Raw genomic sequence first — 27,475 nt, forward strand, 5'->3', positions numbered from 1 at the left:
GGGCCTCAGTTAGACCCGAGGACAGGCCAGGAAGGACAAACAGTGATGGGGCTTGTTCGGGCTTTAATTACTCTTTTTTAATGGGGCTCTGGAGCAGCGCTGCCCATCCTGCTCCTCACCAGGCACAGCCTCAGGAGCAAACCAAGGCTCTGTTGCTCCCCCAGAGAGGCTCCTGCACGCAGGTGCAGCAGCTGATGAGGGACGAGCTCCAGTGTCCATGGGCCAGTTGTTGACTGTTTCCTGCTGGGAAGTTCCAGGTGTTCCTGCTCCCCAGGGCAGGGGTGAGGAGCACAGGGGGCTGCTGCCCCCCAGGACGTGCTCAGAGCTGAGGCTGCAGCCCCAGCACCTGCAGCAGCCGCTGCAGCAGGAGCAGGGTGAAGCCCGGAGGTTTCCTGGCTTAGCTTTGGGGGTGCTGCTGTGATTTACGCAGTGCCCACAGGGCAAACAACAGCTTAAAACCGCTGACGCAGCACTACTGTGGGAACAAACAGGAGCAAGTCTGGAGGAGAGCAAGGTGGTGAAGGCTGAACACACGGGGGTGCAGGGGGGTGTTTGTAACAATAGGGAGAGGAGGGAGGGCAGAAGCAGTGCCTGCTACCACCAAACCCATGTTTTGTGTGGGACATGGAACAAAATCACTGCCAGAGCACTCGTGGGAGTGCTCCCGGCTTGCCCGAGGCAGGGGAGCTCTGGCCAGCACAACCCAGGGCTTTCTTTGCCACTGAATTTTCTACAAGTCACCCTCCTGCCCCCGAGTGCCTTCCGCCTTCCCTGCATCATGGGGGCTAGAGCTGCCCCCGTGCCCCTCACAGCCCCCCATGGTGACAGGTGTGTGTATGGGGGTGCAGTGTGCCAGTGCTGCTGGAGAAATGGAATCTGCGGGCTTCCAGGGACCCCTCATGACCCGTCCTCACTCATAACCTCCACCTCGTGCACTGGAGAGGGTATGGGGGGGGGTGTGTGTCTTCAAATCACTCTGACGCAGTCTGAGCAGGGCTGGGTCAGGTCCTCGGGAGCCAGGCGTGACCCTTCCTGCCCGCAGGAGTTCTGTGAAGTTTCACTGGGGCTCAGCCTGGGCAAACCCCACTGCAAGAGCTTGAGTTTTACCATAATGAAAGGCAAGGGCAGGCCTGGCCTCCAGCCCTGCTGCTGGAGCCAGCCCTCTCCCCTGCTCCCCTGCTCCTGGGGACAACAAGGGCTCCGAAGGCAGAAGGTCGCTGCCGTTCGCCGCAGACCCCAGAAGGAACCCGAAGCGGTTCTGGTTTGGGTGCTGCTGGGGCGCGGCCGCGGTTCAACCGGATTCACTGCTTTATTGTGCTTAAAAAAATAGAGTTCACACAAAGATCCATGTAAACATTCCTTACACAACCGCTGGTGCTCGGGCAGGGCCGGGCCGCCGGGGCCGAGTGCGGACACGGGTGGGAGCAGCGGGGCCGGGGCCAACGACCGCTACAGCTTCTGGTGACTCGGTTCCAGGATTCCCAACCCAAACCTCTCAAAGCGCAGCACAACTTTGCTACTGTTAATGCTGGAGAGAGCGGGGAGGGGAGAAGGGAGGGAAAGTCACTTACTTTGGTCTCCTCACCAAGCTACAGCCCTATAAAAGGAACTACGATGGGTTAGGTTCTGATCCCATATGACTCCAGATTGGCCACAAAAGAGGCTTAAGTAATTAAGCAGCAAACCCTTGCCCTTGTTTGTCCTCTCTGGTTCCTGGCACGCTCTCCTCAGCCCTATCCTCTGCCCTCCAGGACAAGGTGGTTTTCAAACTCATGAATTGGTAGAGAATGGAAGCAGACCTTCTCTACAGAGGCTGCTGTGTTACCTGCACCTCTGCACAGCCCCAGGCGTTAGGGCAGGGGGTCTGCTGCAGAGGGATGTGAACAGAAGCAAACCTAAGATCCAGAGCACTGATCTGCAAGGGGAGGAGGAGAACCCGAAGGGTGCTCTCGCTTTCCTCCTCTTTCACACAGCAGTGCAGCTGAGCCCAGCTGACCCATGCACCCCACCAGTGCGCCTCTGCCCCATGAGACTCGCACAAGTGACCCCAGGCTCAGGACCCCCACCCTGCTGGGCAGCACCGGCTCAGTCCCACGCGCTCGTGAGCCCCTGCCCAGGGCCGGTGGCCGCCCGCTGGGGCTCCCAGGAGCGCGGTGCCGCGGTGTTAGGCAGTGGCCTCTTGCAGGCAGGAGCTGTTATTGAAGCGAGCAGCCCACACCCAGCGGGAAAGGCAGAAAAGGAGGAGCTCAGATCAGTGTGGGTTATGTCCGGGTTAATTTCGTGGGTTGGTTTTGCAATGGAAGGTGATTGTCCGAGTTGCCGGTTAGGATACAACACATGGAAACATGCAAGTTGGAGCCCGTTATTGCACCAGTAGCTACAACCTACAGAGAAATACAGGAGGGAAGGGAAAAGACACCATGAGAGTTAGTTTCCAGTTATTTAAAGCAAGTCCTTGAGAGCTATTGTAAAGGTTACACTGGAGCTCAGCGCGGGGTTAGTGCCATGTTTGTCAGAGGGGAGGTGAAGGCATCTTCAGTGGGTCTGGAACCTAAGCCTCCTCCCAGGTGTGACCCCAGGGTAAGGCAGCTGAACAGCAGTGGAGCTGCTACACTCTCATTTCATTGAGCAGTAACTAATGCTGATAACCGATACTGACACCTCAAGTGCTTCTCCATGTTAAGGGCTTTGAGCAGAGAAAGAGCAGGAATGTGTATGAATTGCCATGAACCACTTGTGGGGTGGGGAGGCTCAGTTTGTCACCCAGGCAAAAATAACTTCAAAGGGAAATAGTGGCATGTCCTCTGGTGCTTCCCTTCCTCAGCATCACAGCACAGGGGAAATTCTAATGACCCTGGGGGCAGTGTGGGCCCTTTGCAATGCTCTTGGTAGATCCTCTCCAAACCAAACATAAAGCAGGATAAATAATCTATTGAAGGAGGGAGGGGAACACGTTGAAGTAGGAAATGAACTGCCTGAAGCATGCCAGCTCAGTGTCATAACCTCCTGGTACCTCAAAAGCAGAACAGCATGCTGCTACCCGCCCATCAGAGGTTTGACAGCCCCCAGGAAGGCAAAGGAGAGCCCAGAAATCGCAGGTAGCAAACTGAGCAGCAGGGATGTGCTCGCAGCAGCCAATACTCACTCAGCAGACTTCCAGAAGTGCCCCGGGTGGGAGAGCCGACGGTTCAGTTTTGGCAGTTTTTCAAGCATATCCATGAGGACCGTGAAGCTCGGCCTCTCGCAGGGGTCGAAGGACCAGCACGCCGAGAGGATCTCCTGCAAAGGGTATTTGTGCCTCATCATCTCCACTCGGGTCAAGGCCCCCTCTGCAGAGCAAGCAGCTGACAGCACTGCCTGGCTCCAGCCCAGCCACAGACGCTATAGAGGTCTTGGGCATCCTTATAACCCAGCAGTAACCTGGTGGATGCCCACTTCTGTGTGGCAGTCAGGGGCAGAGGCTTGTACCTAACCTGGTGTCCATTATAATCTATATCTCCCCTGCCTTTTATCTTTAGACTTACAAGTGAGTCTCTTTAAGTAGCCCCTCTTTCCTGATCAATAGCTCTGGGGCAGGATTCCTGCAACCAAGGTACTCACATTGACTTCTTTCCCCAAGCTGACAGTTGCAAGGACTTGCTTCACCCCTTCGCCACTCCCAATCTGCCAGATGAGCGCCTCGGCAGGCTGGGTCTTGAAAGGCCACTCTCTTGCTTGGAGCTCATACCACACAGTCCTGCAACACCAATGGCAAATCAAGCCTTTGCCTGCTTGTGACAGAAAGATGCAAACCCTGTCACTGCTCCCATTCCTTCAGCCAGGCTCTGGAAGGTGTCTGAGGCTGAGCAGCAAATCCCACCCACCCCACGCACCTCCTGCTTGTGGCTTTTGTAGTAGGTGAGGACATTGCATCCTCACTGGAATCCCGCATGTGAGCAGAGGACGGCTGACCCAGAGGGCTCAGCCTGGAACAGATCTCACTTGGGAAGTTCCCATGGCATTCCCGGGTGTCCCTTTCTTACCCAAAGGCGTAGATATCTGCTGCTTTGGAGAAAGGCAGCTTGTCCTCATCTTTCCCAGGGGCCATCTCACGAACAATCTCGGGGGCCAGGTAACATAACCAGTCATGAGGCAGCTTCAATTCATTCTCCCTCCTGAGGTCCAAAAAGAAGTGGCACTGAAACACTGCTACATTAGCCAGGAACAGACCAGATCTGTGCCTCACCTAATGCCTAGGCTTTAGTCACTCAAATGTGTTTGCTGACATTTCATTTCTCATTTTAATGCCATATTAAAACCCATGCATGCGTTAGCCTGGCTCTCCAGCTCATTCTGGGGCTTAAGGTTAGGTTTGCTTGTCAGTGTTCTGAGTCCTAACCCACACAGAACTCCCCAGCCCTGAGCTACTGGAACTGTAGCAGGAACTCTGCTTAGAAAAAGAAAACAAAGGGTATTCCAGAACTGTGTGTATGTCCCAAAGCAATTGACATTCCTCACTTATAACTCGGTTTCCCTATTTGACCACTATTTATCATTCCAGAAGCAGACCCAGCACTGAAACCTCCACTTACCTTCCTTCCTGAACCACACCCGAAATTCCAAATAATCCAAAGTCAGTGATCACAACTTTCCCATTGTCATAGAAAACATTCTTGGATTTCAGATCCTTGTGCACAATGCCCTTTGCATGAAGATAGCCCATGCCCTGGCAAACACATGCAGAGAGAGACACTTTTAATTGTACTATTACTATTTACTGCCCATGCTTTGCTTTGTAGCGCACACACTGACCCTCCCTACTCCAGCATAAATGATGAATTGTAAGTGGGGACACAGCAGCAAAGGTGCAAGGGAGCAGATCCCTGTAGTGCTTGGAGTTGCAAGGCTGCAGGAGGGGTACCCTGAATCGGAGCATTAAGTGGCTGTGGACCTCACGCTCTGAAGTCTGTGTGTGTCAGATGACAGAGTTTGCTCTCTGAATTCACACCATGTTTCTGCCAGAAAAGAAACCGGCAGCTTTAGAAATGCTTCTTCAGTTGAGCAATATTGAAAGCCCAGAACAGACTCTGCAGCTCTGGCAGGAATCCCCATCTGCTCCTGAGCGCATCAGCTCAGCTGCGGCTACTGACAGGAGGGACCGGGAGGAACCCTGCCCCACACACCTTCCTTCACTGCTCCCCTCCGCTCTGCGCCAAAGCATCACATCTCTTACCTTAATGATCTCCTGTGCTATCTGCCGGGTTTTGTTAATGTCCAGGGATATCTTGGGGTCCCTCACAAACGAGTGAAGTGTCCTTCCTTTGCAGAAGCTACAGGAAAGAGGAACAACAATCCCAAAAAAGGTCTTTAAGATACTGGAGGGAAATAAAAGGGTAATACTGGTGTTTGGGTTTCTTATCCTGGTGACAGAATCCCAGTGCTCTTCAGAATCACCTTTTGGACTAGGAGAGTGGCATGCCCTCGGCCTTACATAAATTCAACCTGCACAGGAACACTCCAAAAAGCATTTAGGAGCTAAATGATCCTCATCTCAACTAAATACTGAAAACAAAGGAGGGGACAAAACCAGTGCCATTGCTGCCAAGTGTCCCTCAGAGGAACAGAAAAGGTAATTAACTGATGCATTACCAGCCTCACACACTGCTTTGCTGGCACTTTGCTGCACTGGAAGCATTTGGAAGGAGATGGCAGAGGAACAGCCTGTTCCAAATTTTTTTCCTCCTACATTTTGGATTTTATTATTTAAGAATTCAAAAAGAAAACGAAAATTGGCAAAAAATACTGTATGTTCCCTGAAAGGAGACAACGCTTGTATCCAAAACTGAGCAACACAGCCTGTGTGTCTGCCACCTCCTGACAGTGAGAGGGTTCTTTTTATAGATAAAGAATAAATATTAACTTATATGATACATATATATTAAAATACTACTGTGCTGCTCTATCCTTACCTGGTAATGATTGCTAGATGAGGGGGGTTCATGCATGCTCCCATGAAGAGTACCACGTTCTCATGCCGGGTCTGCCTGTAGTTCATCACCTCCTTCTTAAAGAGCTTCAGATGATCCTGGTTGTTCCCATCTATCTCCAGCAGCCGGATGGCCACTTGCCCATGCCACTTCCCCTTGTAGACCTTCCCCCACCGCCCTTGGCCAATGGGATCCCCCAATTCAATCTGTTCAAAGGGGATGTCCCACTCCTGCAGGTACACACTGGTCTGGCTGGGCTTGCGGTAAATCATCCCTTGCAAGCGGGGCCGTCTGTTTGGCAGATCCTCCACCTCATCCTCGTCATCTTCAGGGTCTGATTTATTAGCCTCTGGTTCCTCCACCTGCTCACAAACGCAGAAGGGAAACACATGCTGAGAGCCCCCTCTGAGGGGCAGTAGCAGCCCAGCAGCACAGGCTGCCCTGAGAGAACCTCAGGGGTTGGATGTAGGCACCTGGACATCTGTATGTCTGTGTGCAGGTGCAGACAAGAAAGGCTTCATCCCGCATAGAGATGAATTTGTAGAAAAGTGAGGGGCAAACCAGAAAAAAACCTACCTCTGCTTCACATTCAACTCCGTGTGTGCCTGGCTGTTGATCAGCACTGATAAAAGAAGAGAGGATTACAGTGAAAACAATGTTTGCATATCCACCCGAGTCAGAAAAGTGGGCTGCTACATGTGCTGTTAGTGGAGTGAAGGAAGCAAATGGAGAACAGATCTTGACAGCATCAGAGGAGCGCAGAGAAAACCACAATTACTGCTCCATTTAACAGATAAGGACTTTCTAAGGTTACTTTAGCAAATGAGGGACAGAGACTTTGAAGGGATTTTCAGTTATTAAGTGGTAGGAATTGATCTGGCAAGGGCATGGCTACATTACTACAATGTGTTCTGGTAATGGATATTCCCATTCATGCTACTGAGGCACCTGGATCAGAGAAGTGATTGTAAGCACTGGCAATGTGGGCTAAAATCTTTTGTATGCCATAGAATTCAGATCCTTGAAAAGATGTTTGCTGGCAGCCAAGTGTGCCATCCTTTTTTAATTAAATACCCTGGGAGCTCTCCCATAAGTTGTTTTGGACATAACACAGAGCTGTCAGACACATCTGAAGATCATCAGGCAACTGCTGTGCAAAGAGAAGAATTTAGAGCTGTACTTACTTAGTGTCTGTGGCTGTTTCTGAAGGCTGTGCTGTCTGGGCAGGACTGGGAATTTCTGGGGAAGTAGAAACATTTATGATATATATTTTACCCTTTAGTCTCCTATAGATCAAAGTTTTAACATTGCAGTTGTGATTACTTGCTGCTTATTCAGGACTTATAAAGTAAACTCAGACACAGACAATATGATTTCATCCTTCTATTCAGTTAAAACTGTGCTCACCTTTCCTAGTACCTCTGTGCCTGTATATTGATCAAGCTCCTTCACCTACTGATCTGTAATGTCTTTCAAGTCCTTGTCTGTGAACTGCTCAAAGGCCTTCAATCAGAAATACTTAAGTCCTCACAGAACTAGGCTGCGTGAATGCATCTGTACTGCAGGTCCTGTATTCCAAATGCACCCAGTCTGCTCAGGGTCCTTTTATATTAGACACAAACCCCTAAAAGTGAGCCTTTTAAAAGAAAGAACACTGCTGTGTATAGAACCCCCCAGCAGAAAGCTGTTTTCCAACTGACTATTCAGTTTCACCTGAGTGCATAAATCACATCAGTACCTCCTGTTAGGAGAGAGGGCCCTGAATTCCATCCTGAGATAAGAGAAAGTCTGAACTGGTTTACATACTCTTTTTAAAAGCAGAATTACTGTTCTCGGGCAGCATGCAAAGTTCACAACCAAGTTACTTTTAGGCAGTAGGAGCTGGTTAGTAGAATTAACCCCATCAACTCACCTGGGAAGATGAATTGTTGTCTGTGCTGAATGTAGTAGGCAGCTTTTGGATTAATTGTTCAAAAAAAAAAAAAAAAAACAGCAAATAAAAAATACCAGGAGAAAAAAACAACACAAACAAGTTAGAGGATCATCAGAGAGTGCTCCAAATGCATTCCACGAATTAGTCCCAGCTCAGGGCTGGGAAACAGATTAGTAGATTATCAGCCTGCTTGAGGGGGTGAATTCCAGCACATGCATTTTGGGAAGACTACAACAGATGACGCTTGTCAAATGAGAGCTAATAAGCAAACAGTCTGGTGGGGAAACAACACATTCAGACTTCAAGTGGCAGAGGCAAGTTGAGGGACCCAGGGATGCTAAAGGCTGGTGCTTTGATGCCCTCTCCTGTCTTCAGCTTTTCAGAGGTGCACCCAGAGCAGCTGAAGCTCTTGAGCCATCTGCAAACAGCTCTCTGCATTTCAGTGAATTAGAGCAGAATGTCCCAATAGAAAGTAGTTGCAGTAGGATCCTTGTACTAAACTGGCTCCGCTTTTGCTCCTTCTGACTAAGCAAAAATAGCATCTTCCACTCACACATCAAAAGCCTGACACAAGATACAGCAGTGCTGAAGGCTAGACGGAGCAGTTACAAAGTCACATGCTGCTCAATTTCCAGATCAAAGGGATTAAATTTATTCTCATGATGTAAATCTTTGCCATTGTCAAGAGATTCTGGCCTCTATCGACTGTTAAAGACTGCACATTGGGTTCCTCATCTGTAAAGCAGGTAGGGTCAATTCTTCTCCACCATATGTGTATGTCAGTGGTTTAAAATTGAGTGCTTGTTGCTGGTTATCTTTTGGAAGGGACTGGTAAAGTAATTCACTCAGGTTCTCATCTGTATGTTTTGCTCTAGCAATCAATTTAGGATTTAAAGCCTCTGGTGATCAGCACAGCAGGCAGCATGCATTTCACAGCATAGTGAGAGAAGAGAGGAGAAAGAATACAATAGGGTTTTTTTAGTCCTTTTCAAAAAAGGAGGAAATCAAATAATATAAGAAAGCTGCAAACATTCCTCAATAACCTATCTCCTGCAAAGGTATCTTGTTGGTACCACTTACAAACTTGTAAGAATAGACATTTTCTTTTATCAGGTAACAAAATACACCTTCACACCTTGCTTAAGACACTACCATGTATTCAGAAACCTGCCACTGCCTATGAAGTCTTATCAATCTCTGCTTATATAGAGACCCTTCTAATCTTGGTAGGGGTCTCCTGAAAAGATATGTTTACCTGGGAAGTTAAAGCGTCCATCCCTGTGGCCCATAGGAGAGGGGTTTGGGGGAGGTGTTGCGCTGGGAGGGTTGGAAGACTGGAATGGGGCTGGAGAAGAGGGTGTGGATGAGGTTGTAGAAGAAGGATTACTGCTGGAGTCCAGATGGTTTATTGCTGGTGGATGCTCCTGTAAAGTAAAGGAAGTCACTCATGAGGAGACATTAAAAAGAAAGAAAGAAAGACAGAATTGCCCTCAGTGTCTACTGAACATCAGGGAAAGGAAAGCTGTCCCAGCCTCAGGCACAGCAGTTTTATTACAGACACCAGACACACTGCAGTCACCATGTACCTTCTTAGTTAGTGCTTTGGGAAGAGTTCCAAATTGTGGTTCTGTTGGCCTGTCTACTGGATTATTGATATCAGAAGGGACAGACTCTGTTCTTCTTATTTTTGCTACTGAAAAACAGGTGGGAGAAGGAAGGAAAAAAGCTTTAATCAGACTTTTTAATTCTTGTGATACCATCAATTACATTGAAATGCTAAGAACTTGCAGAAAAATACTTACTGGGAAGGAAGGAGATTCTACAAGCAGGTGCCTCTTTAGTACATTTGTTGTGACATTTTAATCTGAAAGAGACACATTACATGTTAAATAGCAACTTGTTCTTTCCCCAGAAGAGGAAGCCTACCCTTAATTTCTAATTCTTATGCTAATCTCAGAGGGAGTTCTGGAATGCTCCGGGCCCCAGAGGAGCATGCATTTATATGAGGAATCCTATAATGTGTGTCATTAGGGTAATGAAAGCCATATACATATCTTAGCATCTGATTTATTTTTAATGCAGTTACCTTCACTGACAGTCATCCAGCTACAGTCAAGCACTAAATCTCAGTGCTCTGGACTAACATCCCAGAGAGAGAACTAAAATCCTCACTGTTATTTAGATATCCAGCTCCCAGTGCAAGATTTGCTCATGATCAGGTAGGAAGCCTGTGGCAAGGAACTGCATTTAGTTCATCCATGTGTCAGGCTTCCAGCCCAAAGTGTAAGTTGTGCCAGAGCCTCCCTTTGCCAGTTAAGAAGCTCACAGAAAAAACAATGCCACTGTTAAGGGTGCAGCACATCAAGGGACATGTGTTACTGGCAAATTTTAATGAATCACATGCAAAGTTCTTCTGAAGATGATTGCTGTGTGCTCACCTGCAGTACTTACACTTCACCCCGAACATCATGCTCTTCTGACAGACTTGGCAAATCTGAGATAACCAAGACTTTGTAGAGAACCTAAATAGAGACAAGAGGGGAAAAATGATGTTAACTCATGCTGAAAGGAAAATTAACCTTTGTAGGTAGTAAAAGACAGGCTGGACTGCTTTAGAAATGAAGCTGAAGTGCATACTTAAGGCTGAAGTTGACAAATGAGGCAACTTCAAACTTCTCCCTCTCCTGCAGCCTGTTGCTTACCTGTGTGTTACAGCTAAGCCAAAGTCTCTTCGTACCGTTTGAGGGGATCCTTGGGAGAGCTCTGGTGGAGAACAAAAGGATGGTTAGGGAAGCATCACTCACAAGTGTGCTTACCAGTCTAGACAGAAACAAAGCGATCGCTGTCATAGATAAGGACCTGTAGCCACAACACAGCACAGCTGAGATCGCTTTGCCTTCTGCTGCAAAGCTACTACCAGATTCTACTCTGGTATTTGGCAATGTAAGATCAGATTTGGTTGTGGAATCATAATTATTCTTTCTTTTTTTTTTTTGGTTAAATCATTATGTTTTACATGTAGGGATTACAGAGTCCATCTGATTAGATCTAGCCCATTCTTAAAGTGGAAAGTCAGGTTTTATTCCCCATTGGTTTACCACAGATACCATCACCCAGCTCTCATGCAGTGTCAGTACACTTCACAATATTCTTTTACACTCCATTTTATAGACAGGGCCAGTGTGACCCAGAAGAATAAGCAGATTTCTGTGAGATCACTCTGGCAGCTAGAAGTGCAGACCTTGGAATGCCAGCTCAGCACTGCAGCAGTTACACCATGTCACTTCCTAAACACCCCCCCCCCCCCAATATTTAGATTCTGGCATCTTTTCTGAATTGGATCTACAGCCGTGTTGCAAATCTGGAGGAAACTCAAGTCTGCAAGCATCAACACAGCTTCAAGGCTGGACACTGTCAATGCTTACAAAAAGCCAGTCTCTTTATTTGACCCTAGATGGCACTAGATTCTTTCTTATCGTTATTCCAGTAAACTTTTAAAGGCATCTGTGGCCTTCAGCATCCTAGAATAGGCTGGAAGTTGCTTTTCTAAGGAATATCTAGTGTGGCCATCCAACTGCAGAGTCATCTGAATTAATTATAATACACCAGTTAAGATGGCTAAATCCAAGAGGTGCATATCTCTCTACATTAGCTTCCAAGGTTACAGGTTGTGCCTGAGATGGACACACATGGTCAAATCAGGTTAGCTAAAGCACTAAATGGCATTTATATGTCACTGGATAAAACCACAAAACCACTAAACTATTAAACACATGAACAGACTCATCAGCATCAGGGGAGCATCCCACATTTAAGCACATGCTGAAGTGTTTCTCAGAAGGTTGCACATAACTGTCTAATTTCATTACAGAGATACTTGGCAATGAATATACAGAGATACCAAATAGTTTGGTCTGAAGTTATTTCTAGTACCAAGAGGCATCGATAACAGCTGTCCCAAGTCACAGACAGGCATCTACACCCAAACCCCTTGCTTTAGCCCTTTAAACATCAGTATTCCTTTTTCTTGCTCTTGTAATCCAAAGAGATACCAAGTACAGAAAAGACCATGTGAATATCCTGCAGATCTCCAGTAGGCCAAGCTCCTGCTAGAGTTAATAGCAGCTCTGGGACAAAAGGCCCTGTTGAGGACCTTCAGCAGCTGCACGGTGATGATCACAGAGAGCTGACAGGACAGGGTCTTCTCTCTCACAATGAAATGAAGACAGCCCTGTAAAAATCTCTTACCAAACCTAGAGAGAAAAAATACAGATTTATTAGACATTGACACTGATGTGACAGGATACACACTTTGCTGGAGCAGAAACTCTTTCCTGCAGCTTTTAATGTTGGGTTTACAAAGATCTGTGATTTTGGCTCCTGAAGTTGCTGCATAGCCAGTGTTTTCCTGCCTACAAGGGGCAGTGTTTGCTGGGCAGAGCTCCAGCCTGTGAGGGCAGTGTAAAGAGCACACCTGAATTGTGTCTTGCAGATGAGAATGTAATTTGGGCAAAAGGGGCCTGAGTGGAACAGGCTCTGTGAACTCTTTCAGGTGGTCAAAGAGTTAGTGTAAATTGTAACACTCCAGTGCCTGCTGCAGAATTTGGATGCTGACCTAAGTCTCTGATGTTTTGGGGTGGGCAGAGTCTCTGGAAGGTACGTAGCTTTCCCTGCTTCAACCAGTTGTTATATGTTAGATTAATACACTCCATCCTACCTACACAAAAAAAGTGTATCTTAAAGCCTGGCTCAGTCCATAAAATGGTGCTGCCTTAGACCATTTGCCTTGCTATGGAGCTATAACAATGTCATAAATGTGTTTGAAAGCTCACACTAGCAGCTAAGATACACCTTAAGATAAAAACATAAAAGGATACCAGCCACTGATACCTGAACTGTGAGGAACATTTAAAGACGGAAGAGAATTCTAGTACCTGGAATTGGCTATTAGATGCTTCAGGAAAACTGGTTAGGGCCCTTAAATAGCAGCAGCCACCCCAACCTCCCCAGCAGGTGCAATTTCAAATGAATTCAAATAAACACCATGAACAAGCAGGTTTCGTGGTTATCTTAGAATATCCCACTGATACAGGTTCCCAGACTACAGTGAAACCATGACAAGGCAACTCTTTCAGAGAGTCAGAACTGGAGCCCTGAATGCCCTTTGGTATAACACACCCACCAGTGCCTGTGGGGAAGGAGGAAGTATCATGCTTACTTTATTGGAGGAACTTCATCTATCCTGTTCCCCAACTGGGATTCGTGGGACTTGCTCCTTGTGAGGGTTGGGAAGTTAGGTAGCAGCTGAAAAACCTTCCTGCACGGGAGAGGAGGAGTCCGTGGGGGCTTCAACTTGTGCCGCCGCTTGGTTTGAGGAGTGGTTGGAGGGGTGATGGTGATGCTGTGAGGAGTCCTTGGCGTTAACCTTCCACTGTGTGTGGGGAATGCAAAAGGGTCCAGGAGGTTTTCTGCATAGATAGAAGGTCCATGACTGGAGGCAAGAGAGTCTGAAGCTGGGATTGTAGAGACTGACACAGAGCGTGGCTGCTGGCTGTTGCCCTTGGGAGGGTGCAGTGCAGAGGGGGTCCATGTGGGCGCAGCGGGGCCGGGGGACTCGGTGGTGCTGGTGGAGCTGTTCTCTCGGCGCGCCTCAGAGAGGTTCATCAGCACATCATCCCTGAGCTCCCCGCCTGCTCACCAACCACAGCAGTGTTAGTGACTGCTTAGAAAGAAAAGCCAACCTATACACACATACCATGTCTTGCTGCTTTGGGCTATAAGGTGGTTTTTTCCCTCCACTGTGTTGTACCCAGCCAAGGTGGCAGCTTAATTTCTCCTTTCCTGACACCCATCAGGTCCATTAGCCTTTAAAACAGGAACAGCAGCCACTACGCTTCTTTCCAATCTGTAGTTGTGTATCTCAAAGGCTAAAATCAGGTTCTGTGTTCTAAGATGGGGTGAGTTTTAACAGACTGGGCCTATTGAAGCATTTGGGATATACATACCTTCATGAAACAGGCACCCACATCCCACTGCAAACCTGTGTGGATTTGGTACTAATCTGTGTAGACAATTGAGTACCCTTTCTGCTTTTAGACTGGTCTTTGGTAAAGAGAGGACACTATTTTCTATTAGCTGACAGAAGTGTTAAATACCACTTAAACTGAGAAAGACCATTAGATTGGAAATAAGGAGCATGTAGGAGCTCCTCATACTCATTGAGCCACTTCTCTCTCCCTTTGCCATGGCCCATACTGCCTCCTGCACTGCCTAGCACTGTAGTTCTGAACACCCCAGCACAACTTGTAGATCAATTGTGAGAATAAATGAGGAAAAAAAGGCTTGCAGGCAGCAAAGTGGGAATGCACAGACTATTGGGATAATTTCAGAGGCTTAACATCAGGATAACTCTCTATCCCTAATGACTTAAACCAAGGTGAAAAAGCTTCAGGGCCTGATGTCCTGTTGTCCAGTCAGTGGCTGTAAAGAGATCAGATACCTGGAACTGAAAAACTACCTCTTCTTTATGAGGAGTAAATGCCATGACCTCTGAGCACAGCTGGTTTTGCCACAGTATGGATGGGAAAGATTTAACAAGCCAGGACAGAAAAGATTAGAAAAAAGGAAATCTGAAACTGGGCTGTTTGCTGACTTTTCCATTAACTAATCTTTCTGATTTGCAAATGGGATGAACTGTCATAATACCAACAGGAAACACCAGCTTGCAGTGACAGACTGGTAATCGCTATGGAGAAAGACGTGATGCACATTAGTACCAGTGAGCTGTGAGAAACTCGCTGTACAAACAGATTTTACAATGCCTTTGAACATAGCCTGGGGAAGGTGACAGGGAAGATGGTGATGCAGCACCCTGGGAATCTTGAGCCTGACTGATCTTAAATAAGTTTGTCAGATCCACTTGCCTGCTGAACATGTGCATTTCTGATTACACAGTACCCTGCTTCCCATAATTTCAAGGTAAATCAGGATTCTCTCTAGCTCTTGAATCTGCAATTGGAATTTGGCTAACAATTCTATCAATTCTAGCAGCCAAAGAACAATAGCAGGAGGCAAGGGGATTTAAAGAGAAGTGAATCAACTTGCACACTATACACTACACAGTAACAAAGGGTTGTCGGAGCAATGTTGTTCTCTTCCAGAGCATTGAGCTGAACAGTACTCAGGCTTCTTAGCAAAGTAATATCAAACAGAATTACACCTTCCCTCTGAGCTGGCCATATCTGGGGAGGGAATTACCTACAAGAAATCTGGTTGTATTTGTTAGGTCAAGGATATGAATGATGGAGGATTAACTGGAGCATTAGACACAACTCTGAACAGAGAGGGGATAAGGATATAGTCTGTGGAGTAGGAGAGGGTATTTCTACATAGTTATTTTCATTTAGTTATTTATTTGACATGCTGTCAAAATCAAATCAAATCCACAGCTCTAGATGAGTTTGATCACTGCAACTTCATGTACATCCAAGAGCCTGGTTACAGTATATGCCCAGAGACATTTTCTAGAGGACTTTGCAGATTGTCTCATACCAAAGGAAGCAGGAGGGGGCCGGGTTGCTGAAGAGCTAATGCCACAGCACAAGGCAGGCTGTACCTGATTCAGTCGCCTTCCGTAAGCAGCTCAGTGCCCCATTGAGCCGGGAGCATTCCTCATCTCTGGCACCACATCTCTTCATTGTTTCTTTCACCTTTGACTCATTCATTTCTAGTAAGGCATCTAAGGTCAGCTCCTCTGGTATCCTCTGCAGAAAACAAGATGATGCATTTATATATATATTTTTAATACACATATATAAGGCTGTCACATGTTGTTCTGATATACTTTAAATAGTGCCACTGTCTCACTGCCTGGTCTGACTCATGGTTTACTCATTTTGGTAGTGTATCTCTTGAGGATCACTGGGTCGGTGAGATCTCAGCAGTGCTCAGCTCCCTCTCCCCTCTGCATCACAAGAGACCAAGAGTTTGCTGAAGCCTCCTTTGTACCACTAGGGTGTTGTGGTCATTCTCTGGTGTTTCAGTTAGGATTGGGGCGATGGAAATGTTCTTCTCCCCTTGTGGAAAGTCTTCCGTCAGTATTTGTGAAAGCGTAACTTTTAAATTGAAAGTAGTAGTCAGAAACAAAACAGGCCTAAAACCTGAAAAAAAATGTCAGATAAAGATGTTTGGCTTTTCCGTGGGGAAGTGACAAGTAAAAGCAGTGAGGAAAATGACTTCTTTTGTTCAACAAAATGAAATGTTTTGACAAAGAGATAGTGACCTCCTCCTCAAGCAATGTTTCCTTCATTAGAGAACCAGCCTTACCCGTATCTTGCTCGGAAAGATATTTGTGCAGAACTCCCTGTACATCTTAATACACCAAAGCCCCCACAGTGATAAGGTGTAGATCAGGCAGACACAAAAGACACAAGAGACTGGAAAGCATGAAATGATGTGGTATTTCCTGACACAGAACCGAGCTGTGTCACCTCCCTCCTCCCCCATTCAAAGGTTTCCAGTGTAAGGCTGCAGCAATTGTGGTTAATAAACAAAACCAGGATATTTAACCCAGATACCCAGGAATTTCCCTGAAAGTTTTGCCTAAACAAACCTCCCTGCTCCCAGTGAGATCACAAATTTCACAAGATTTGGCCTCTTTCCTAAAGTTTCAACTCCTGGAATCAAACCCTATTTAAAAGGGTTTTAACGTTCATTTGAAGGGGAAGCTCAAAAGTGTGTCTCACTGTCTGGAGAAACAAAAAGCTTGAAATCCTCCAGATTCTCAAACCCCGCTTCCGACAGCAAATCAAGTCTGAATGTTGTTGACTGTCCTTTAACAATTGCATCTTTCTTAATCCAGGCTCATGCCTTTGAGGTCTGACGCATGACTTTTGACTTTAACTATGACAGTGCTAGAACAGCCCCAACCTTGGGAGCTTTGTAGGTGGTAACACAAAGAGGAATCACACAGTTTCCATTTTTAGTAACTGTTGCATGGAGCAGAGAAAAAAGAGTAACTTAAGAAAGGGCAGAAGCCTGAGAAACGCATCCTGCATCTTCTGTCACATGCCTGAACCAGATGAAACACAACACAGCTGACGTGAGGAGAAGCCAGGAATTTCAATGAGCCATAAGCACAAAGCACGGCCACAGCAGGGCTGGAGTTCAGTGAAGTTTGGGTATATTTGCTTGTTCTATAATTAGTATTAGCAGAATAAAAGCACAGATACCCCAGCTGATGCTGGATATCATTATTTCAGTTCTCTGTACGCCCTCACCACCAAGATGCAGCAGTAAAACTTGCCCCCAAAAGCTTCTTCCTGAATGACTTCCACTTGGATAAAATGCAGGAAGCACAGAGACTCCAGTGAAAACACAGTGCAAAATCTGCCCTCCTGGGATCCCTAACCTGATATTACACTCCAAAGGACAAAAACCCCCAGGGGTTCAGATCATCTGACTTGAAACTGGAATGGGTTTCCATGACTCAAATATTCCAGCACCAAGCCAGTACCGGTTTGCTCACACAGAGCCCCAGCCAAGCTGGGCTGATAACAGCAGAGTTAATGCAATCCTTGCAGTTAGCTGCTTCCCCAGCTCCCCCTGAATTCCTCTCCCCAGCTGACAGAGGCATCTTTGTTCTGTGGTATCACAAGGGCGGTTCAATGCAGGGCATCCCCAGCAGCTGTAAAAGGGACAGTGACGGGGGGCAAACATGAAGCAAGATTTTGTTTAATACAGTAAGAAAGTTTTGTACAGGACCATGGGTGCCCTGTGCTCTGGAGCAGGGGAGTAAATTTTTCCCTAGGAAGCACCAGGGAAAGCCAATGTCTCTTACAAAAACATTTATCCCATTTTATGCTTTTACACGGTCCTGGAGTAAGTGGGATTACAGCAATGTCCTTGAATTATCCCAAAACACTTCCTCACCCCCGCTAAGGAAACAGCCCAGATGATGTAGGCACTGTGTTCATACCATCATTGCAGATCTCAGTGCAAGCTACCCAGTCACGTTACCCTGCATCACCTCCCCTCCCCATCCCTCGCATGACACACGTGTAACCAGTAACTTATTAGAACTATTAGTAAGTCATTCAGTGAAGTGGAGGAGGCAAAGCTTTCCCACCACAGGCAGGTCTATTGCTCAACAGTTTAATTTTAGCAAGACAGAACAGCAAGTTGTAGGAAAGTATAAGTACAGAAAAGGAGATTATATTTAAACAATCCCAGTGACCTTGAGCTGGGCAAGCTCAGACTTTGTGAACCTGCTGCCAGCCCCCCCATGACACGCGACAAAAGAAATAAGCCTTTGAAGAGGGGGGAGGGAGGGGAAGTAAGAGGCTTTCTTTAAACAGCCACTCATGTGCTGCACATATGTGGTGGCTTAATATAAAACTGGTCAACCTGATCCCTGCAAGATTGGCCTGATATGCTCTAGCTCTGTGTTAGCCCCTCGGCCAACGTGATAATGTGATGATCACTAGTTCAAGGCGGCTCCTCAAAAAGGTTCTGCCGATGCTGATGCTCCAGCTCAGCTGTTGAGGGGATGAATGTCCCCTTCAAAGCACCACAACAGGGTCCATCTTGGAGGAGCATGTGGTTGGCTCCAAGCCCCCAGTGCAAATTGAATTCTGGGCCCTTGCAGAGGGGGGCTACTCCCCATCTTCAGCACTGAGGATGAGAAATGTGGGTCCAACAGATTCCTCTCTACCTGCTTCTTCATGGGTGCTTTGGCTTACAAAAAATGCAGCTTAAAGGCCTGCATTAGGGCCAAGACAAGCACCACCTCCCTAGGCATGCCTCACCTTGACTGCAGAGTGACAGGTGAAGCTGCAAGATACTCAGATACTACTCTAATAATTAGGTCAGACTAAAAAAGGAACAAAGAAAAAGCAGGAGGGACAGAACCTGCTTTCAGTCCTTCAGCACCTCGAAACTGCCAGCAAAAGCTAAAGCCTTACTCACCACACATTGCTCAGCAGAGGTGATGCTAGAAAGCTCAAGCCAGGAAATTACTCCTCTTTGTAACAGGTAAGAGGACTTTTCTACAAAGCCCTCCTGCTTATCAGACATACAGACAGTGCACGTCATGTTACACGTGTTTGAAAGAGACAAAAGTAAATCACAGGGTATGCAAGAAGCCATCCAAAGGTTAGCCTCAATTAGTCAGGGTGAGGAGTTCACATGAGTCTTTAATCTTGTCTGGTGTCCAACTTAAATCCCTGAAACATGGCAAAAATGCTGGTATCTACCTCAGTGGATGGGTTATTTTTGCTAAAGATTCCACCCTGCAGATAAGCCCCCAGATCTAATACTGCTGCTCACAGCCTGCAGCATCAACCTGACCTGCTCCTTGGCCTGGCAGACACAGCTCTTCCTCTGAAGCTGGGTAGTTGTCAAGGCCCCAAATGCCTCCTCTTAAATCAATACACTCCCTCCCAGTCATCCCCCTGTAAGGCAGCAGATGCTAGAAGAGAAAGCCCATTACATAAAGTGCTTAAATTCCCACTGATAGCTCTAAGCAAAGCATGTAAGGATGCTCTTAAGAACATCTTGTGCCTGCTAGTTGTTATTTTGCTCTAGTTTTCTGGTGGTGTAGAGAAAGTACTGAAACGTTGTTGTGCTATTTCTGGAGATCTAGTGGGCACTCTGGAAAGTCTCTCTCATGGAATTTCTAGCTTGCATTAAGCTGTGAGCATCCACAGGCTATGGTTTCACGCAATCTCTCCCTTCTCACTGTTCCACCTCTCACCCAATGGGTGGTGGAGAGGAGGTGACAGTTGCAGGGCATTCCTGTCTGGTTTGTTCTTTGTGGCCAGGAGAGCTGCTGTCACTACTGCTCTGTAGGAAGGCAGATGTAGAGGTTGCAGTATTTCAATGCAGATCCTGAGGGGTACCATGAGCCTCATACTGACCTCAAGCCATGAGTAATTCACAGTGACAAGGCTTTGAGGGGCAGTTGGACCCCTTGGCAAGGAAGGGAACCCTGGCAGTGGAGAGAATATTTTCCAAGAGCTGTTTATGCTGGGGAGGGGCCTTCAGCTGGAACATAGTGATGGAGTTTTGGATCCAGGAAGCCTGCAGGACACAGTTAATTTGCATACACACAATTAGCACATTCAGGGTCCCTCCTATCTGGCAGTCCAGCCAGAGCCTCTGCTGCCATGCCCATGGAAATCCCCCCAAACAGCCAAAGTCCTCATGGTCTGTTCACGCAGATATGCTGACAGAGAAAGATGAGAGGATACAGCTGTGGAAACCTGATAGGCTCAGGCAGATCTGCCTCTCCTACTCCCCCCACCAAAGTAAGGATGCACACACATAAAGCCCATGCTCTTCCTCCATCAATTATCAACTAGATCATAGTCCGTGCAAGTTCAGCCATCTGCCATGGTCTCTCAGTGTCAACCCATGCCTGTGTCTTTGGCATAAACACTAAATGGGGAACAAGACAAGTCTCCCAAGCAAACAGGAGGTATTACAAATAAACATATACATGAGGAGCCAAATATATTCCCCAAGTGGAAAAGCCATAACCCAGTGCTGTTCCATCTGCCCCAGCAGTCTCCCTGGTGGCACAGTTCTGCTTAGAGCCAGCAAGCCCTGGGGCAGGATCTGCCCCTCCCCGTGCATGGCAGTTATCTACTCTAAAAACAGCTTTCCAAACTTGATTGACTGGAACCCCTGCTACACAGGGAGTAGGGCTGGTTCAGGCATGTTTCAGAAGATGATAAGGAGATGATTATGCTCTCATGCTATTTTTTAAGACGGTGACAAGTTGTATGTGGGAACAAATAGAATAGTTAAGTTTCTGGGAAGAACAACAGTAAAGGCAGTGAGGACTTTTTTCTGTGCTGAACAAAGTAAGCCAATAGAGATTTTTAATCTCTCTGTTTTGGTAGCCATGCCCCAAGCCCAGAACCAAGTACCTCTGCAAGAGGCTTCTTCCATCAGCCTAAGAGTAGGGATAGCACTCTGTTCACATCCTCTTTCCCTCCCTTCCCATCTCGGTTCCTGACTCCAGCTCTTAATGGGAGCAGGACAATCCAGATCAGTATATTATTCTAGGTCCCTTTTCAGAGCAACTTCCACTAACTGGAGACAACTACATAGCTTAAATGTATCTTCTGTCTATGGTTCTTCTGTTCCTTGCCATCTTTTCTAGTTCTTAGTTCAAGTATCTCTTTTCCCAGTTTCAGTCCACTGTATTTAATCATTTATGCATCATTCTCAGTAGTAAAGCACATGCGCACAGCACTAATCAATCTCTAGGACTCCCAGTCAAAACCAAGAGCATTTCCTAGAAAAATACTTAGGAAGACAGCTCCAGAACAGCCTTAGCCAAGCTCCACAGCAGAGCCTGCTCCACACCAGCCACCATTTCTATGATAAATATCTGTCTGGCAACTGATGAGAGGAACAATAACAAAGAAACAGAAATAGCACAGGTTGGGGTGGGGGTTCGACGTTTCCTCACCCCTCAGAGCTGTGTGTTCCCAGAGAGCAAACAGCATCACCTGAAGGAGCTTTAATAGGTTAGATTGAAGCTTGTATTCACCACCTACCTCCAAGTCTGCTAGGTCCACACAGAGCAGCCCTTTCACCCTGCGCAGCATGACTGGCTCGCTGTTATCCACCTTCACCGGAGCTTTAGCTGTTGCCCAACGCCACAAACAGTGCATTGTTATTACTCTAATCTCTCGCAGAACTAAAGGATTTTACAAGCAGTCATTATTCTTGTTTTAAATATAGGTTTTCAGAGAAAGAAAGGAGCCCGACAAGACGACAGCAATTATAACAGCAAGAGCTTTCAAGCTTCACAATGTCTAGAGCGAATCACTGAGCAAAAATAGTCCTCACTCTGGACTAGAGGAGTCAGCAGATATTCTAAATTAGAGCTGGTTCTCTATTTCTGACAGGAGAGCCTGGGAGCTTCTGTGCTTCCCTGCGTGGCAGCTTTATTTGGGAGAGGACTGGGGGGAGAGAGGGGAGGGGGAGAAAGAGAGAAAAAGAGCATTGTTTCTCTAGCTGAGCTAAAAGGCTGCTTGCAATTAGGCTGGTTTTCAAAGGTGTTATGTCACAGATTAGCACAATCTTGAAATACTCTCTCCAGCAACACTTGAAAAGTAAAGGGATTCAGAGCCATTTAAAAAGGCAAAACCCCATGAACTCAGGCCTTTCTCCCCACTGCCCCTGACAGGCAGTGGGCCCAGGAGAGCACCTCCTGCATCCTACCTGCTTTTCTATTCAGATCTCAGAGGTGGCCAGGCAAGGGCTCTGCTGTAGCTGGGCTCTGAGACCCTACAGGTACCAGGCAACTTCTCCAACTAGTTTCAGAGCCTAAAAGTCTCAAAAAGAGAGGGCTGTGTGCCTAATATTTTTATATTAGGCACATTACAACAATACCTTAGAGATGAAAAGTCATTCCCTGTTCACCAGCTACAGAACCAGGTATGGAACGTAGGTGTCCCTGTTCTTTATTGTCTGACCTGCCCAGCCATCTCTTTAAGGGCTCCCTATCCCCCTCTCTCCCCAGTCATGTCACAGGCAGTGTGCATAAAGCTAAGGGAAACCATTACATGTTTCTTAATAACTAACCTATTAAAGCTCCTTCTGTCAGTGGTTTCCATCAAAAGCATTCGGCTGAAGTGCAGTTCACGCTGTGTGAAATCTGAGCAACAGCAGGAATGATCCCACGATACCTGTAACAGTTCTGAAAGACAACTCCTCCCAGGCAAACCTCTCCCCTGCACTGTGCTGTCCCTGCCACAAACGCCAACACTGGCTGGACTGTTTTCTAAGCACTGAAATAACAGGATAAAAAAAATCACTGCAAGAGCAAAGCTATTAGTTTATAGCCCAGCTATTTCCCCAGTTACAGCCCGTTCCAACATGTCTACTCAAAAACCATGGAATGACCCAAGGGTGTTGCAGGTCTCCTGTCTACCTCATACACAGGCTACAGGAGCTCTCTGCAGCTGCATGAAATAGGTGCAGAACCATACATTTGGAGTAACAGATGAATTTAACGGCTTTGTTACACCTCTGATGTTTCTGTCCCAGAGAGCAGAAGGAACACCGTTCATTACACTGGTCATTGCCTGGGAGGGGGTAGCAAGTGAGCATGAATAAAAATAATAAACAGCTGGAAAATATTCTCTTCCTGCACAGATCAAAAGTCAATTTGTCACCCTTTTTAATGTCACACACAGGGAAGGGCAGACTCAACCCCCTTTGCTCCGTGAATTAACAGGATGTGGCAGATTTGAACTGTCCACCTCTCCCCCTCCTCCCTCCCCCCTTTCTCTTCACCTCTTCCCTTCCCCCCTGTGCTCTGCAGCATCACAAAGGATTTAAGAAAGAGCTACAAAGACATTCTTTTAGGCTCAGGCAATTGCAGTAACCTTAGAAACCCACAATAGTTGGGAGCCTGGCAGCTTGGCCACAGCAACGGGCAGCTTTGCTGTTCCCTCACTGCCAGTGCCAGCTGCACCTTTCGTGCTACCCAAAACCTGCCTGGGCTGGAGTGTAACATCCAGCAGCACATGCAGAATGAACAGTACTAAAAGGAACAGCTTGGTCCTGAACTCATCCTGTTTCACCATAGTCGGCTTAGTTACACCAGGTCCAAACTGGAATAACTTCCATGAAAAGCTGTGGAATTTTTCACTCAGGCAGATCACTGCTGAAGTCAAAGAAAAATTTTGCTTGTGTAAGGATCAAAGGAAAGGGAGTGGGAACACTGTGGTCTGGCCTGCAGGGCCAAAACTGGGGAAAGAATGGAAAAAGCCTCTTCTGCTTGGTTTAGCCATCAGTGGGCTTAGCTCTACTTATATTGCCATTAATGTTACACTGAAATGATGTGTCCCCAGGGCAGCCATGCCCAGTCCAGGTCCAAGGGATCAATCCGATGTCAGAGCCCTGCAGTCCTGGAGTTCCCAGTAATCCTCTAAACACCACTGGGATTCCAGGCTCCCTTCCAGAAAACCCAGAAGTGTCAGAGACAGGAGCTGGGGCTCAGGCTGATCTCATCATTCCCAATTCCAGCATAAGTGTCAGATTATTCTGTGCCGTAAAGAGGCTTTCAGTGATTTGCATGTTAAGAATTGAATTGTAAAGATCAGAAGGAGCCATGGTCTGTGAGCATGAACAGCTGATGCTGGCCACCACGGGAGGGTTATTCATTCCATTCTTTTACACTGATGCAATGCTCTTTGGTAGAAACTTTACTTGTGTGTGTGTATAAAATTAAAAGACCTCATTTGTTTCTGAGCACAGACTCCCACCCAGCCAAAACCCAGATCAAAATCCCCCTGACCATTACTAGGTTGCAGTAATATTGTAGTCTAAGTGTTGTGTGAGGCTATACAGTTTAAAACCATCATTCTGCAACAAACTTGTAAACTCTAATGCCCTTTGCTGGTCTGTTTTTAGAGGTTTATTTTGGGATCTTTCTAATTTATAATCATGGCATGTATACTTTTAGAAATAAATAGGCTGTAACAACTCATCATTTTTGCCCATTTGTTGGACATGTCAGTGCACAAACTTCTAAGTCTTGGTCCTTTTTTGGCTAATACTCAATGCAGAGTATAGTATGGTACAGGATTATTATTATTTAAGAGGCAGCAAGTGATGAAGTTATGGCATCATCCTCAGACCAGCAGGCAACAGGAGGGAGGGTCCTGGTGAGGACCTTTGGCTCATACTGAGCAATACAGCTGAGGTGTTGCTTCAGTGATATGAGAAGATCCCTCCTAACTCTGGGAGGAGGGCAAAGGGAAGGGAATGTTACAGCATTCCCGCTGGGTGACCAGGAGAGAGGAAGCTTCCTTTCCCTCACATTCCCACCTTGCCTGGAAGTAAGTTCAGGAAACTACCGTAAACCCAGCATGCAGCTGGAATGTCTTGAAAGGGCGGGAAGGGTCTGTGCGGAGCGTTCTTTTCCCCTTACCTGAACAACTTCTTTCCTCACGTTAACAATGTCTAACCAGTCGTGGAATCTGGGGTAGCTGTTGAGCTCTGCTGTCCTGTCATTGAGGGGCACACTCAGCTTACACTGCCGCTGTCTGTGGATGTAGTCAATCAGCTTCACCTGTTGGGATGCAGAGAGGATGCAGTTAGAATGTGCTGTGTCCTCCTGGTGATGTGTGTATGGTACCTAGCAGGAGGGGATGCTGGTTTGGGAGTTTGTCTCTGCCCGCTTGTGAATTCAGACAGTGCCTGTTTGTAGTTTGTAGTTTCAGATTTATTAACAAATGGGTACATACAAAAGTGATTCAAACTCTTCATGCCATGAATACAGAAATGCAAATGCCACGTCCTAGAAGGCTCAGCCATCCCTTTGCACTTACACTCTGACCACCCAGCTGAAACCAGAGGAACCTTTTAACTGTAACTTCCTAACATGGCTTTGGAGCTTAAGACCTAAAAGAAATTACCTTGGAAACCCCACTTGATGGTTCTCAGCCCTAGTACCTGTTTTTGTAAAAAGGGGATGACAGCACTTCCTTTCTCTGCCCTGGCAGGAGAAGTGAGGGGAGCACATTTCTCTTCCTCCTAAAGAATAGGGGATCTTGGCAACCCCTGGGATGGAAGTGAGGTTAACCAGGAATACAGATTGGGAATAGAAGCAACAGGAGTAATGAAGAACTGGTATAAATAGAGGGGGAAGGTCCCCTCTCAAGAGGCAGAAGGAAGAGGTTGCAGGAAGTTTGAGGACTACTCAATAGCCCCCAGTATGCCAGAAGTCAGCTTCCCAGCTGTGCAACAGATATGTCATGGAAAGAAGGAAGACAGAAATCACCTAAGCCTCCTCTTCTTCTGGAGGTCATTCAGTGATATGCACTTTGATATACAAACTGCAACCACAGAATCCAGCCAAAGGCAAACAAGTCAGCTGCACGTTTGTCAGCCGCGGTATGCAGGATTCCCAGGGCACTGTGGTATGTTACTGCCTCTTTCCCTGGGTCACCTCATCCCCATTCCTGAGCATACCTCACGGCTGCTAAGCACTTTGGGAAAGAAGCACGATTGCAGAGTGGTTCTGAAACTGGTACAGCCAGCAAAGGCCCTGACAGGTCTGTGTGTAAAAGTCATGGCTCAGCTCCTCAGTCTGATTGTGATCTGTTACTTCAGTGTAGGGCCTCCCATCAGGCAAGAGCCATATTCCTGAATGAAGGATGAAATATCAGGATACTCTCTAATGCTAGAGCTCCATGCTTAGTTATATGTAACTCTAATTTTATGCCAATGCCTTAAAAGTAGCACATGACCCAGTACAAAGCAGGGAACTGAAAGCACTGACAGTGGCAAGAAGAGGTGTGGGAATCTGTTCCAAAACCCACAGTGGAAAGCAAGAAGCACTTAGCAGCTATTTATAAGTGGAAAATCACAAATTAAGTAAAAGAGATTATACAAAACTGTATGCCCCACATACACACATGCAGTATCATAAGGACAGCATGCTGCTTTGAGGAAGGATATTCCTGAGGTACAGCCACGATTCTTGCATTCCCCACTAAAGTTCTCCTCACCCATTCAAATGTAACCCCAGAGCATCACATTTAATGGGTAAGAGAACGGGCCTGGGCTGCAGGGAGCTGGACTTCACTCCCAGCTCTGCCACTGACCTGCTGGCTGACCATGAGCACAGTAACTAACGTGCCTCCTCCTCCCCACCCTGCCCATGGCTCTCCGGCTCCTACTGCACCAGCTCCCTGGAGCACGTGTCATCCTGAACTCCTTTTGTGCTGCTCAAGAAAACATGGTCAAGTATTTTCACTTGACAAGTCCTATCCGTAGCATAATCTCCTAGAAGGATACTGCTGGAAGGCTCTCTGTGCAGCACAGATTTCAGTGTCAAACTTCTCATCATTGTTGGGACATAACAGAAGGGGAAAGCAGGCTGACAACACAAGCCTGAGGATCTCGGATCACCAAGTCCCGTTTTCCCATGGTAACTCCTTCACATTTACTCTTCAAGTCCAAATTTGTTGTCTATAAATAGTGTATGTGAATTCTCTCCCACCCTCCTCGCACCACGCTTCTCCCCTAGGATGAGTTTAATTTTGTTATTTCCTGCCCAGACTTTAACTAAACTACAGGGTTCAGCTTTAATGGCTGAGCTCTTGCAAAACCCTTTTCTGAGAATATAATAAAAATTCTGGGTTCAGTGACGCACATAAAAAGCCACAAACAACATGCAGGTCTCCAACCACAACCTAGACAGAGCGATAAAGCCAATAGTAAGCTACTCACTGCCTGCCTGCCAAACGGCACATCCTACTCATCACAAATGGCAAACCCCACAACAGAAGCGGCAATACTCCAGCTGCCTCAAACCCACAGAGATGGGAAAGAGCAAGAGCAGAGACAGGATATGGAGCAGCTGGAGTACGTGGCTGCTCGCAGGGTGTGCTCCAGCAGAGCCCTCCTCCTCTCACTCTGCTGTAGCTGATGGCCAGGACACCCCGTTCATGTTTGCTCCAAGAACTGCACATGCTGCGAGGTCTGCTCCTGGGTGCACGCTGATCTCCTCCTACTCCACTCCTAAAATGAATGTCCCTTCACAGCC

At 46.9% G+C, this 27,475-nt stretch overlaps 2 protein-coding genes across 2 annotated transcripts in view; one reads left to right on the plus strand and one right to left on the minus strand.

Annotated features, from left to right (window-relative positions):
- NOS2 (nitric oxide synthase 2) overlaps nt 1-27,475 on the plus strand; it is a 70,157-nt gene that overhangs the window by 33,644 nt on the left and 9,038 nt on the right. The window lies entirely within an intron of this gene.
- KSR1 (kinase suppressor of ras 1) overlaps nt 1,291-27,475 on the minus strand; it is a 52,573-nt gene continuing 26,388 nt past the window's right edge. The window contains exons 2-20 of the mRNA XM_061469930.1: nt 24,854-24,994; nt 15,515-15,662; nt 13,118-13,589; nt 12,148-12,152; nt 10,602-10,662; nt 10,338-10,421; nt 9,702-9,763; nt 9,486-9,592; nt 9,155-9,323; nt 7,879-7,920; nt 7,151-7,205; nt 6,543-6,588; nt 5,949-6,328; nt 5,213-5,309; nt 4,572-4,705; nt 4,023-4,154; nt 3,601-3,736; nt 3,146-3,279; nt 1,291-1,528 (exon numbers count right to left, since the gene is read on the minus strand). Coding sequence (XP_061325914.1) covers nt 1,450-1,528; nt 3,146-3,279; nt 3,601-3,736; nt 4,023-4,154; nt 4,572-4,705; nt 5,213-5,309; nt 5,949-6,328; nt 6,543-6,588; nt 7,151-7,205; nt 7,879-7,920; nt 9,155-9,323; nt 9,486-9,592; nt 9,702-9,763; nt 10,338-10,421; nt 10,602-10,662; nt 12,148-12,152; nt 13,118-13,589; nt 15,515-15,662; nt 24,854-24,994 — 2,484 coding nt within the window. The 3' untranslated portion in view covers nt 1,291-1,449. The remainder of the gene's footprint in view (nt 1,529-3,145; nt 3,280-3,600; nt 3,737-4,022; nt 4,155-4,571; nt 4,706-5,212; nt 5,310-5,948; nt 6,329-6,542; nt 6,589-7,150; nt 7,206-7,878; nt 7,921-9,154; nt 9,324-9,485; nt 9,593-9,701; nt 9,764-10,337; nt 10,422-10,601; nt 10,663-12,147; nt 12,153-13,117; nt 13,590-15,514; nt 15,663-24,853; nt 24,995-27,475) is intronic.

This window comes from Pezoporus flaviventris, unplaced genomic scaffold, assembly GCF_033815535.1.
Source record: "Pezoporus flaviventris isolate CSIRO_AGI_PZ_B2104156 unplaced genomic scaffold, CSIRO_AGI_Pfla_v1 ptg000063l, whole genome shotgun sequence".
NCBI lineage: Eukaryota > Metazoa > Chordata > Aves > Psittaciformes > Psittacidae > Pezoporus > Pezoporus flaviventris.